General features: G+C 45.8%; 2 protein-coding genes across 4 annotated transcripts; both read left to right on the top strand.

The window, feature by feature from the left end:
• LOC119263882 (fibrous sheath CABYR-binding protein-like) lies at window positions 1–2994 on the top strand. Its single transcript, XM_037540688.1, has 5 exons — window positions 1–102; window positions 178–252; window positions 1481–1600; window positions 1822–2451; window positions 2802–2994. The coding sequence occupies exons 1-5, from the start codon at window positions 15–17 to the stop codon at window positions 2924–2926; spliced, it is 1038 nt and encodes a 345-aa protein (XP_037396585.1). The 5' UTR covers window positions 1–14; the 3' UTR covers window positions 2927–2994.
• Window positions 2995–7011: 4017 nt separating this feature from the next.
• On the top strand, window positions 7012–12322 carry LOC108441490 (collagen alpha-1(I) chain-like). Of its 3 annotated transcripts, XM_037540687.1 has the most exons (7): window positions 7012–7126; window positions 7202–7276; window positions 8736–8855; window positions 9058–9279; window positions 9793–10556; window positions 10620–11795; window positions 12135–12322. In XM_037540687.1, exons 1-7 carry the CDS (start codon window positions 7075–7077, stop codon window positions 12186–12188), a joined length of 2463 nt encoding a protein of 820 aa, XP_037396584.1. In that variant the 5' UTR covers window positions 7012–7074; the 3' UTR covers window positions 12189–12322. The 3 variants fall into 3 exon arrangements, with proteins under 3 accessions (XP_037396584.1, XP_037396583.1, XP_037396582.1); XM_037540686.1 differs by having other exon boundaries at window positions 7022–7126; window positions 9058–10304; XM_037540685.1 differs by having other exon boundaries at window positions 7022–7126; window positions 9058–10556.
• The last annotated feature ends 5 nt before the right edge of the window (window positions 12323–12327 follow it).

The raw sequence follows: 12327 nt of genomic DNA, 5'->3' as shown, positions 1-12327 counted from the left end.
GGCAGTTGTTAAGGATGTTACAAAAAAAAAAAAAGAGGAAAAAAAGGGCCACCATGGAAATTCTTCTTTGGTTGTGTTTAAGTCATCTGTGGGTTTGCCAAGGTTGGTAAGCTGTGAAACTTAAACCTTCCTCTACTTTCATGTTGGTTTTTAACTGCTCTTCACTCCTTTTTGCAGTGCTAAGCTCTCCTGTTAGATGTCAGATAAACCAGCCACAGCTCCAAGATGTGGAACATTTATCTGGCTACACAGGTGAACTCTCTATTTATTTTTCTCTACAGGCCTGCAGGAAGGTCATGTGTTAGGCCTGTATCTCAAGCAGGAATTAACTGTTGATTTGAGGATATTAAAGCTAGTACATGTGTAGTACATTGACCCAACACTGCACACATCTGCTAGTAGGGAACTTATTAGTGATGCAAGTTTGTGTTTTTTTTGATTGGGGGAGTGGGGTTGACCAGTACAACTTTTACTCTCTGCCACATGTAAAAGTAAAGCTCAGATTCTCTGCTGAAAAAAAGACTTTAAATGGTGGCTTATATTCTCTGAGATTTGGGCAGTCATGATTAGAATAATGTGGTGCATTTGTGCCAACAAGCTCCATTATGTTATGGCAGGGATGTCCAGTCTCAGCCACAAAGGGCTGATGTAGCTGCAGGTTTTCATTACAAAGGATTTTCATTTTGAGGCTCCCTTATAAAATGGCCTGAAGCTTAGCAGAAATGGTGACTTGATAAGAATTTGATGTGAGCACTGCATCACTATTTAATGCATGTAGTGTATAATAAATCTTTGATGGTCCTACATCTGGACCAACCAGGTCCACTCATGTCAGACTATCTCTCAGCTATGTGTTCATCCTTGGCCTTCAGGTGAACGTATTAAAATATTGCTGTGATTTAAGTAACTTGAACAATTGCCAAGTGTTGTGTTGCTATTGGCCTAGTGGAAACAGCAATGATATACCAGGTAATGTGTAACATCTTGCTGTGACTACCCTAAAATGCCCTACTGTTCTTCTGAGTGGCCCTAGGTTAAGAGGGTTATGAGGATGGCTTTTGTAGGTAACCTCCATGAAGGTTTGAGAGTCTGGCCCTAGTGTGTCTGTCAAAACGGATGAATGGTCAAGAGGCCCTCTACTGACCCAAGGGTTAACTGTGCCTACCAACCCTATTCTACTCTTAACCCAATTCTGGACAGATGGTGTAGTGAAAATGGGCCACAAATTGAGCCCCATTTTACCTTCTACCCCTTAGTTTCAGCTTAATTTATACATTTGAATAAACCAGCAAGTTTGGTAGGTATAATCATGGTTTGTGACATGAGATTTGCTGCAGTCTCTTGGCTAGCCATGTGCAGGTTTCTGGTTGCAGACTGTGAAGCTGCCCTAGGTCAGTGATGCTGCTTCATTAGTTATTTAATGCTGGTTGAATGAGTGAGGATTGCTGAATGAAGTTGTCTATTTTTTTTTTTTCTCCAGATGCACAGTCGACCTTTATCCAGCAAGTGAGTGACTACCGTAAGGCTTCAGTGATGGATGATGTCTTGGCTGCTCTACTCTCTCTGGGAAGCATATCTGACCCTATGGAGGCACAAAGAGGTGGAAGTTCCCTTTTATGGCTTTGCACCAGTATCATGCTTCCTTTTAATCCCCTTTCTCTTTGGCAAACAATGGGTATTATAGTTGGGCTATGGGTTTCAACTTCAGTAGGCTGATGGGGTTGAAGTTTGGCTACTCATTTTGGCTTAAGTGTCTTCTGTACTTGGCTGTAGTGAGCTGCTACTTTAATACTGAACCAACCTGATTTCTTCTCCTTGCAGTGTACTTGGAAATTCAGGGATTAATTCTTGGTTCTGGAAAAAATTATTCTGGAAAGGTGAGCCCTCCTGCAAAAGCCAGTGGAACCGCAGCATCGCTGCCTGGATCCGAGGAGGGTTCTGGAGAAGTGAGCCCTCCTGCAAAAGCCAGCGGAACCGCAGCATCGCTGCCTGGATCCGAGGAGGGTTCTGGAGAAGTGAGCCCTCCTGCAAAAGCCAGCGGAGCCGCAGCATCGCTGCCTGGATCCGAGGAGGGTTCTGGAGAAGTGAGCCCTCCTGCAAAAGCCAGCGGAGCCGTAGCATCGCTGCCTGGATCTGAGGAGGGTTCTGGAGAAGTGAGCCCTCCTGCAGAAGCCAGCAGAGCCGCAGTGTCGCTGCCTGGATCCGAGGAGGGTTCTGGAGAAGTGAGCCCTCCTGCAGAAGCCAGCAGAGCCGCAGTGTCGCTGCCTGGATCCGAGGAGGGTTCTGGAGAAGTGAGCCCTCCTGCAGAGAATCCTCCTGAGAAGGATTCTTCTGGAGGAGTGAACCTTCCTGCAAAAGCTGGCAAAGCTGTACCGTCACAACCTGGATCCAAGAAGGGTTCTTCTGGAGAAGTGGGTTCTTATGGAAAAGTGAGCCCTCCAGCAGATCCAGGTAAAGCTGCAGGATCATAGTCTAAATTTGGGCTGGCCTTTACAACATGCCAAAATTTCATGGTGAATAGACCAACTTGAATGCTCCAGGGCTAAAGCTAGCTGCACTAACTTCTAAAGTTCATACCCCCCCCCCCCCACCCCCCCACTCCCCCATTCCTCATGTAAAGTTGATCTATGGCTGTGAAACCTTGTGTATTGCTGTTTGATATGGAGCCCCTGGAAACTATCCCTCATTTTGGTGCAAGAGGAGTTTCACATTCAAATTCTAGGTATGACTGGCATACACTTACAAAAGTGACTTTTTTTTTTTTTTTTTTTTTTTTTTTTTTCCCTCCCCTCATCTCCTAGAGCAATTGAGGTTGCTTGAATCAGAAGTGGAGTGTGAGGGTTTCACGGCGGTGAATGCTGCTGGCCATGTGTCCCAGGATGAAGCCTTCAGTCATGTGGTGCCCCAAGAATTTCTGAGCACATAAATGGGACTGAGCTTGAGAACCTGGCCTCTGTTTGTCTGACAATAAATCTTTCTTGCCTGGAAATCTCATCTTGCTTTTTATGATTTTATTCATGGGCATTTGTGACATTCATCTTGGACAATGAATAGATGCTCTATGACCTTTTCTTAAACTAGAACAGTTCAATAGAGTACCTGTCCATTGGTGTTGCAGAGATTCAAGTCTATTGAGTTATAACATGCATGTACTGCAGGAATGCAAAGTGACAGACCCCTGTGTGCATGAATAACCTACAGCATCACATCTGGAACTAAATGAAGATGCCATCAATTCAGATGTCCTTGGCAAGTCAAAACAGAAGATGCTGCCATTTTTTGAACAAGAGGCCATTACAAGCTGGTTAAAGGTCTTTTATGAGGTGTTGTATCCTCCAGCGTTGCCCACTGCATGTCTGAATGACAAGCTGGTAATATGAATCCCGTCCTTGGGCAATCTCAAGACACCGCTTTGTGGATCTGTTCCTTACTGCCTGACCCTGTAAGTAAAGTGAAGAGACACCTTAAGATGCAACAGCAGTTTTATTGCTTTCACAAACCAGTTGCAAGGATAGTTTGGGGTTATCTGCCTTAAAGCAATGGAATTAATTGCATGTTTGCTTTCCCCTAGTTTAAAAATGAGTACAGAGTACAGAGATGTCCTAGGAGCTGTTGGGTGCTATTGGGATTCAAATATATAACTCGCCTGCAGGGCTCAGTGTTCCCTGCTTATGTAATGGCTTTACTACCACACTTTAACAGGATGGAGACCAAATACCATGTTCCTCTTTTGCTGCCTATTCCAAATAATCAAATGAAACTTCCAATCTGCTGCCCTAGATTTTGCCTAATCTGGTAGCCATGTGGATCCACATAGTGGTCAGCTCTGCCCATATATTTAGTGAGGCCATGGGCTGCAGATCAGGCAAAATCAAGAACAAAAGTTTAATTGTACCAGTTGGTCATCAGGAAGTAATTTAATCAGGTGTGTTAAGCTTGGAAAACAGTAAATGCTGCAGTGTCCAGTGTCAGTACCTGTTTAAAGTTCCAGTGCATGTGGAACCCCTTCTCCTTGGCTAATATGCAGTCCAGGTACATGTCCCTCACCAGGCAACAATTATTGTACTTACTGCCAGAACACACATCTGAGGGCCATAGAAATGGCACTGGTACAGAATAGGAACAGGTCCCTGATCAATGCATAATTTGATTTAGTGACCCTTATTAGTCCCACAATGGGGAAATTTCAACTCCACATTTAACCCATCCGGGAAGTGAAACACCACACACACACTAGGGGGCAGTGAGCACACTTGCCCGGAGCGGTGGGCAGCCCAATCCGCAGCGCCCGTGGAGCAGTTGGGGGTTAGGGGTCTTGCTCAAGGATACCTCAGTCATGTGTTGTTGGCTCTGGGGATTGAACCGCCAACCTTCTGGTCATGAGGCTGGATCCCTAACCTCCAGCCCTTCTGCTGCAGGTTTGAGTTTGCTTTTAGAGTACACTGTGTTTTCACTATTTACTCTGGTTTTTCTACCTCAGTAACTGCTGTGTTTCTGTCTGTCGTCTGACTGCGTGACTCACAGATCACAGCAGGTTAATATCTCTGCACCTTATTCCACGACCTCATGTCCCGAATGAGTGCTGTGTCGGTGCTGCACTGTCCTGTCGGTTTACTGTGTCTAATGTCTGTTTAATGTATCGTATTTATTGTTTGTGGTTTAATTTCTTGTTTGCACACGACGTCTGCACGTTCGCACAACACTGTGTTGTTCCTCGAGGAACATAATTTCACTCCACTGTGTACTTGTAAACAGATGGAATGACAAAAGCCTCTTGACTTGACTTGAACATGCATGCACTCGTACAGTGTGGCTGTCAAAGGTGGTGCTAACAAAACAGGCAGAAGTGGTAGACCACGATGTCCATGACAGAGTCAAAAAATATATATTTAACTTAAAAGACCCATAGCCTACACTTTTCTTGCATTTTATTTTTTCCCTTAAGATTATATCATTAATGTGGTTTTGTGCACAAAAACATTCATTTTTCAATGGTTATTTTTCAGCCTCCTTTTATCCCTTAGAATTAAAGACGCTGTTTGTTACTATACCTTTAATACAGGTATGTGTCATTGAGACCTGCCTCATTCAAAAAAGCAGACCAAGCCGAGGCATTTATACCGTCAGTGTGAATGGGCGGGGCTAAATTGCTGTGGGCTCAATTGGAGCACATATGTACATGTGGTGATTTTTTTATGACAACAGAAACAATGAATTCAAAACTGGTTGTGTTTCCAGCTCATTTTTCCATATACAGAGTGCATGGACTGGAGACGATACATTTGGAAACTTTAACAGTGGGTTACATACTGTGTCAAACTTTTTTATTCCCAAAAAGTCAGGACAGATTTGTTTTCCCCATGATTCAGACCCTTCAATGTTATAATCTTGCTTTTATTGAACTTCATTCAGTATTAACTCAAATTTAAAGAAATCAGATTATACTTTCAGTTAAATAACAAACCTTTTTGCCACTACCAAGTCTGGTCCTGGAGAGCTCCGTCCAAAACAGCATACATCTATACATACTAGACTAATGAATGGGCTTACAGTGGTGGCGTAGTCATTTTAACATACTATTTAATATGCTAGTATGAGGTTTTGGATGCAGGACTACATTTGTGCAGAGCCTAGTTTCAACCACAACTGCCACACCTGCTCCAGCTAATTCACTTCTTCACAAGTCCTAAGTGGGGTCCAAAACCACTTACTACTATACTACACATGCTGCACTAATGAATGGACTTCAGTTGGTGGTGCATTGTTGTTGACATACTATTTAGTATGTTGTGTATTCATTTAGAATGGCAGTATGTGGTTTTGGATGAAATCTTTGGTTGGCTGGATCAGATGCTTTAGTGTAATGTAAGGGGAGAGTGGGGAGGCAGAGAAGCATATTAGATGAAGACTGGAAGTAAACTCTGCCTCAGTGGTCACCGGCCTTGGTCTTGGAGGTCTACCTTCCTGTAAAGCAGTGGTCTCCAACCCCAGTCCCAGAGAGCTACCTTCCTGTAACGCATTGTGTCCAACCCTGGTCCTAAGGAGAGCTACCTTGCTGCTGTGGTATCTAAAGCTCTATCTGATTTGACGTTATGAGTCTAGAATGATCAAGCTACAGGGACCCCTAATGATTTCACTCTCAGCCAAACAGATAAGGTCAGTTTACATAAGGATCAGAGGGTTCCTTAAATTTCACAAAAACAAGCCAATGGGGCTCCTGGTCCAAAGGTCACAAAAATAACGACCCTATATATGGCAGGCAGTTACAGCTGTTATTCAGAGGGATTCATATTGGCTCCAAAACCTCTCTCAGGCAGACCATGGTGCCTGATAAAATGCTGGTCTTTGTAATAAACTTGTTTATATGCAAGCAAGACGGTGTCAGTAGAGATTCCTTCATCATCTTCACATCATTGCTATTGAATAAACAACACTGCAAAGCCTAGTTCCAACCACTAACAGCCACACTGCTTCAGCTAATTAACCTCTTCCCATATTCCTTATTGGCTGGATCAGATGTATTAGAGTTAAGTAAGGAGCAGGGCAGCTTACTGGATCAGATGCATTCATGTTACCTGAGGGGTGGGACAGCTTGTTAGATGCAGGTTGCAGGAATGTAGATCTTCAGGTGGAGGGTTGGTGACCAGGAGACAACTGAAACAAGCCTTGCCACCACAATTGCCAAACTAACTCTGACTTCAAAATGAATGATACAAAAAATAAAATAAAACACATGCACTGGCGTGGGTTAAGTATATATTTAGGTTTTGGACTCCTGGAACAAATTTGCCTAATATTTATGTGAAACAATTGTGCTAGATAGAACCACAGACCTCTCTGATTCAAGAGAATACTCAAATAATAAGGAGTGAAAAGCCCTGTAATTTTGTTTAGAAGGATAATTGGTTAACAAGGAGGATACAGTCCAGCCAATAGGTGAAAACGGGTAGTCTCTGTGGCTCCACCCAACAATAATTGTTGCTAATGATCTCCTTGTGGATGGTACGTCCTCCAGGCACACGTTTGCTTTAAAAACTCTTGGCAGTTGTTAAGGGCTTTTGAAAAAGGGCCACCATGGAAATTCTCCTTTGGTTGGTTTGTTTAAGTCATCTGTGGGTTTGCCAAGGTTGGTAAGCAGTGAAACTTGAACTTTCCTCTACTTTCATGTTGGTTTTTAACTGCTCTTCACTCCTTTTTGCAGTGCTAAGCTCTCCTGTTAGATGCCAGATAAACCAGCCACAGCTCCAAGATGTGGAACATTTATCTGGCTACACAGGTGAACTCTCTATTTATTTTTCTCTACAGGCCTGCAGGAAGGTCATGTTAGGCCTGTATCTCAAGCAGGAATTAACTGTTGATTTGAGCATATTAAAGCTAGAACATTAGAATAATGTGGTGCATTTGTGCCAACAAACTCCATTGTTATGGCAGGGATGTCCAGTCTTGGCCACAAAGGGCTGATATAGCTGCAAGTTTTCATTATAACCAGGTGTGCTGCTCTTGGGTGGAATAAAAACCTGTACCATACTGTTTCTTTCTGGATGAGCTGGGACACCCCTGTATTATGGGGGTGGTTGGCACTATGGTGAAAGGTTAAAATGGCAAGATGTGTTTGAGTTAATTAAATGTGAGCAATGTGTCTATCACTCAATGGTGGTGGAACTGTTCTGCACATGTCCTGTGTGAAGGCACATACACTCTGTGAAAACCTGATTGTAGTTTTGTTCACTTGGTATTGGAATGTGTTGGAACAACTTTTGTATCTTTGTCTTTCCTCTTGACTGTAAAACACTGCTTCCCTTTTACATTGTCACTGTCCTGGTAAATGGACTAACAAAACTGGTCTAAATTAGGAAACCTGTTAACTTCCTGTAAGAACTGTAAATTTACTACTTTGGAGATGAGACTGTCCCAACAGTGTGGTGTAACTAGGATTTTCATTTTGAGGCTCCCTTATAAAATGGCCTGAAGCTTAGCAGAAATGGTGACTTGATAAGAATTTGATGTGAGCACTGCATCACTATTTAATGCATGTAGTGTATAATAAATCTTTGATGGTCCTACATCTGGACCAACCAGGTCCACTCATGTCAGACTATCTCTCAGCTATGTGTTCATCCTTGGCCTTCAGGTGAACGTATTAAAATATTGCTGTGATTTAAGTAACTTGAACAATTGCCAAGTGTTGTGTTGCTATTGGCCTAGTGGAAACAGCAATGATATACCAGGTAATGTGTAACATCTTGCTGTGACTACCCTAAAATGCCCTACTGTTCTTCTGAGTGGCCCTAGGTTAAGAGGGTTATGAGGATGGCTTTTGTAGGTAACCTCCATGAAAGTTTGAGAGTCTGGCCCTAGTGTGTCTGTCAAAACGGATGAATGGTCAAGAGGCCCTCTACTGACCCAAGGGTTAACTGTGCCTACCAACCCTATTCTACTCTTAACCCAATTCTGGACAGATGGTGTAGTGAAAATGGGCCACAAATTGAGCCCCATTTTACCTTCCACCCCTTAGTTTCAGCTTAATTTATACATTTGAATAAACCAGCAAGTTTGGTAGGTATAATCATGGTTTGTGACATGAGATTTGCTGCAGTCTCTTGGCTAGCCATGTGCATGTTGCAGACTGTGAAGCTGCCCTAGGTCAGTGATGCTGCTTCATTAGTTATTTAATGCTGGTTGAATGAGTGAGGATTGCTGAATGAAGTTGTCTATTTTTTTTTTTTTTTCTCCAGATGCACAGTCGACCTTTATCCAGCAAGTGAGTGACTACCATAAGGCTTCAGTGATAGAGGATGTCTTGGCTGCACTACTCTCTCTAGGAAGCATATCTGACCCTATGGAGGCACGAAGAGGTGGAAATTCCCTTTTATGCTTCCTTTTATCCTCCTTCTCTTTGGCAAACAACTATAGTTGGGCTACGGGATACCCACATTCAACTTCAGTAGGCTGGTGGGGTTGAAGTTTGTGCCAAGTACAGAAAATATAAGCCAAAATGATTAGCCGGTGAGTCGCCACTCTGTATTACAGAACTAATCTGACTTCTCCTTCTTGCAGTGTACTTGGAAACTCAAGGCTTAATTCTTAGTTCTGGAAAGAATGATTCTGGAACTGTGAGCCCTCCTGCAAAAGCCAATGGAACTGCAGCATTGCAGCCTGGATCTGAGGAGGGTTCTGGAGAATTGGGCCCTCCTACAGAAGGTCTGGTGTTGCAACCTGTGTCTGGAGAAGTGAGCCCTCCTGCAGAAACCACACTGTTGCATCCTGGATCTGAGAAGGGTGTGTCTGGAGAAGTAAACCCTCCTGCAGAAGCTGCTGAAGCCACAGCATCACAGCCTGGATCCGAGAAGGCTTCATCTGGAGAAGTGAGCCCTCCTGCAGAACCCACCGTGTTGCAGCCTGGATTCGAGAAGGCTTCTTCCAGAAATCTAAGCCCTCCTGCAGAGCCCACCGTGTCGCAGCCTGGATCTGAGAAGGCTTCTTCTGGAGAAGTGAGCCCTCCTGCAGAACCCACCGTGTCGCAGCCTGGATCCGAGAAGGCTTCTTCTGGAGAAGTGAGCCCTCCTGCAGAACCCACCGTGTCGCAGCCTGGATCCGAGAAGGCTTCTTCCGGAGAAGTGAACCCTCCTGCAGAACCCACCGTGTTGCAGCCTGGATCCGAGAAGGCTTCTTCTGGAGAAGTGAACCCTCCTGCAGAACCCACCGTGTCGCAGCCTGGATCCGAGAAGGCTTCATCTGGAGAAGTGAGCCCTCCTGCAGAAACCACACTGTTGCATCCTGGATCTGAGAAGGGTGTGTCTGGAGAAGTAAACCCTCCTGCAGAAGCTGCTGAAGCCACAGCATCACAGCCTGGATCCGAGAAGGCTTCATCTGGAGAAGTGAGCCCTCCTGCAGAACCCACTGTGTTGCAGCCTGGATTCGAGAAGGCTTCTTCCAGAAATCTAAGCCCTCCTGCAGAACCCACCGTGTCGCAGCCTGGATCTGAGAAGGCTTCTTCCGGAGAAGTGAACCCTCCTGCAGAGCCCACCGTGTCGCAGCCTGGATCTGAGAAGGCTTCTTCCGGAGAAGTGAGCCCTCCTGCAGAACCCACCGTGTCGCAGCCTGGATCCGAGAAGGCTTCTTCTGGAGAAGTGAGCTCTCCTGCAGAACCCACCGTGTCGCAGCCTGGATCCGAGAAGGCTTCTTCTGGAGAAGTGAGCTCTCCTGCAGAACCCACCGTTTCGCAGCCTGGATCCGAGAAGGCTTCTTCCGGAGAAATGAACCCTCCTGCAGAACACACCGTGTCGCAGCCTGGATCCGAGAAGGCTTCTTCCGGAGAAGTGAACCCTCCTGCAGAACACACCGTGTCGCAGCCTGGATCCGAGAAGGCTTCTTCCGGAGAAGTGAGCCCTCCTACAGAACCCACCGTGTCGCAGCCTGGATCCGAGAAGGCTTCTTCTGGAGAAGTGAGCCCTCCTGCAGAACCCATCGTGTCGCAGCCTGGATCCGAGAAGGCTTCTTCTGGAGAAGTGAGCCCTCCTGCAGAACCCATCGTGTCGCAGCCTGGATCCGAGAAGGCTTCTTCTGGAGAAGTGAGCCCTCCTGCGACACGGTGGGTTCTGCAGCCTGGATCCGAGAAGGCTTCTTCTGGAGAAGTGAGCCCTCCTGCAGAACCCACCGTGTCGCAGCCTGGATCCGAGAAGGCTTCTTCCGGAGAAGTGAACCCTCCTGCAGAACCCACCGTGTCGCAGCCTGGATCCGAGAAGGCTTCTTCTGGAGAAGTGAGCCCTCCTGCAGAACCCACCGTGTCGCAGCCTGGATCCGAGAAGGCTTCTTCCAGAAATCTGAGCCCTCCTGCAGAACCCACCGTGTCACAGCCTGGATCCGCAAATGCTTCTTCTGGAGAAGTAAACCCTCCTGCAGAAGCCACAGCATTGCAGCCTGGATTTGAGAGGGGTTCTTCCAGAGATCTGAGCCCTCCTGCAGAAGCTGGCAAAGCCATTCCATCACAACCTGGATCTGAGAAGGTTACTTCTGGAAAAGTGAGCCCTGCTGCAGAAGCTGGCAAAGCTGTGCCATCACAACCTGGATCTGAGAAGGTTACTTCTGGAAAAGTGAGCCCTGCTGCAGAAGCTGGCAAAGCCGTGCCATCACAACCTGGATCTGGGAAGGGTTCTACTGGAAAAGTGAGCCCTCCTTCACAAGCAGGTGAAACTGTGCTGTCTGGTTCCAAGAAGGGTTCTTCTGGAAAAGTGAGCCCTCCTGCAGAAGCTGGCAAAGCTGTGCCATCACAACTTGGATCTGAGAAGGTTACTTCTGGAAAAGTGAGCCCTGCTGCAGAAGCTGGCAAAGCTGTGCAATCACAACCTGGATCTGGGAAGGTTACTTCTGGAAAAGTGAGCCCTGCTGCAGAAGCTGGCAAAGCCGTGCCATCACAACCTGGATCTGGGAAGGTTACTTCTGGAAAAGTGAGCCCTCCTTCACAAGCAGGTGAAACTGTGCTGTCTGGATCCAAGAAGGGTTCTTCTGGAAAAGTGAGCCCTGCTGCAGAAGCTGGCAAAGCCATGCCATCACAACCTGGATCTGGGAAGGTTACTTCTGGAAAAGTGAGCCCTGCTGCAGAAGCTGGCAAAGCCATGCCATCACAACCTGGATCTGGGAAAAGTTCTGCTGGAAAAGTGAGCCCTCCTTCACAAGCAGGTGAAACTGTGCTGTCTGAATCCAAGAAGGGTTTTTCTCGAAAAGTGGGCCCTCTTTCACAGGCAGGTGAAGCTGTGCTGCTGCGGCCTGGATCTGGGAAGGATTCTTATGGAAAGGTGAGTCCTCCAGCAGAAGCAGGTAAAGCTGCAGGATCATGGTCTAAATTTGAAAATTTGGGCTAGTGCTTACATGCCCAAAATTTCATGGTGAGTGGACCAACTTAAATGCTCCAGGGCTAAATCTATCTGCACTAACTTCTGAAGTTCATACCCCCCCCCATTCCTCATGTAAAGTTTCACAGCCATAGATCAACCTTCTATTGCTGTTTGATATGGAACCCTTGGAATCTATCCTTCATTTTGGTGCAAGAAGTTTCACATTTGAATTCTAGGTATGACTGGCATGCATTTACAAAAGTGACTTTTTTTTTTTTTTTTTCTCCCCTCATCTCCTAGAGCAAATGTGGTCACTTGAATCAGAAGTGGAGTGTGAGGGTTTCACGGTGGTGAATGCTGCTGTCCATGTGTCCCAGGATGAAGCCTTCAGTCATGTGGTGGCCCAAGAATTTCTGAGCACATAAATGGGACTGAGCTTGAGAACCTGGCCTCTGTTTGTCTGACAATAAATCTTTCTTGCCTGGAAATCTCA

The sequence above is a fragment of the Pygocentrus nattereri genome, chromosome 8, assembly GCF_015220715.1.
Source record: "Pygocentrus nattereri isolate fPygNat1 chromosome 8, fPygNat1.pri, whole genome shotgun sequence".
In the NCBI taxonomy this organism is placed as follows: Eukaryota; Metazoa; Chordata; class Actinopteri; order Characiformes; family Serrasalmidae; genus Pygocentrus; species Pygocentrus nattereri.
The sequence above is the reverse complement of the archived record's forward strand: the minus strand, read 5'-3'. Positions and strand labels throughout refer to the sequence as shown.

What these genes read in the sequence shown, in the direction of transcription:
- LOC119263882 (XM_037540688.1), top strand. Translation starts at nt 15, where the DNA reads ATGTTACAAAAAAAAAAAAAGAGGAAAAAAAGGGCCACCATGGAAATT. An exon ending in TCATCTGTGGGTTTGCCAAG is followed by an intron (nt 103 to 177) that starts GTTGGTAAGCTG and finishes TCCTTTTTGCAG; the next exon opens with TGCTAAGCTCTCCTGTTAGA. An exon ending in ACATTTATCTGGCTACACAG is followed by an intron (nt 253 to 1,480) that starts GTGAACTCTCTA and finishes TTTTTTCTCCAG; the next exon opens with ATGCACAGTCGACCTTTATC.
- LOC108441490 (XM_037540685.1), top strand. Translation starts at nt 7,075, where the DNA reads ATGGAAATTCTCCTTTGGTTGGTTTGTTTAAGTCATCTGTGGGTTTGC. An exon ending in TCATCTGTGGGTTTGCCAAG is followed by an intron (nt 7,127 to 7,201) that starts GTTGGTAAGCAG and finishes TCCTTTTTGCAG; the next exon opens with TGCTAAGCTCTCCTGTTAGA. An exon ending in CCCTATGGAGGCACGAAGAG is followed by an intron (nt 8,856 to 9,057) that starts GTGGAAATTCCC and finishes TCCTTCTTGCAG; the next exon opens with TGTACTTGGAAACTCAAGGC.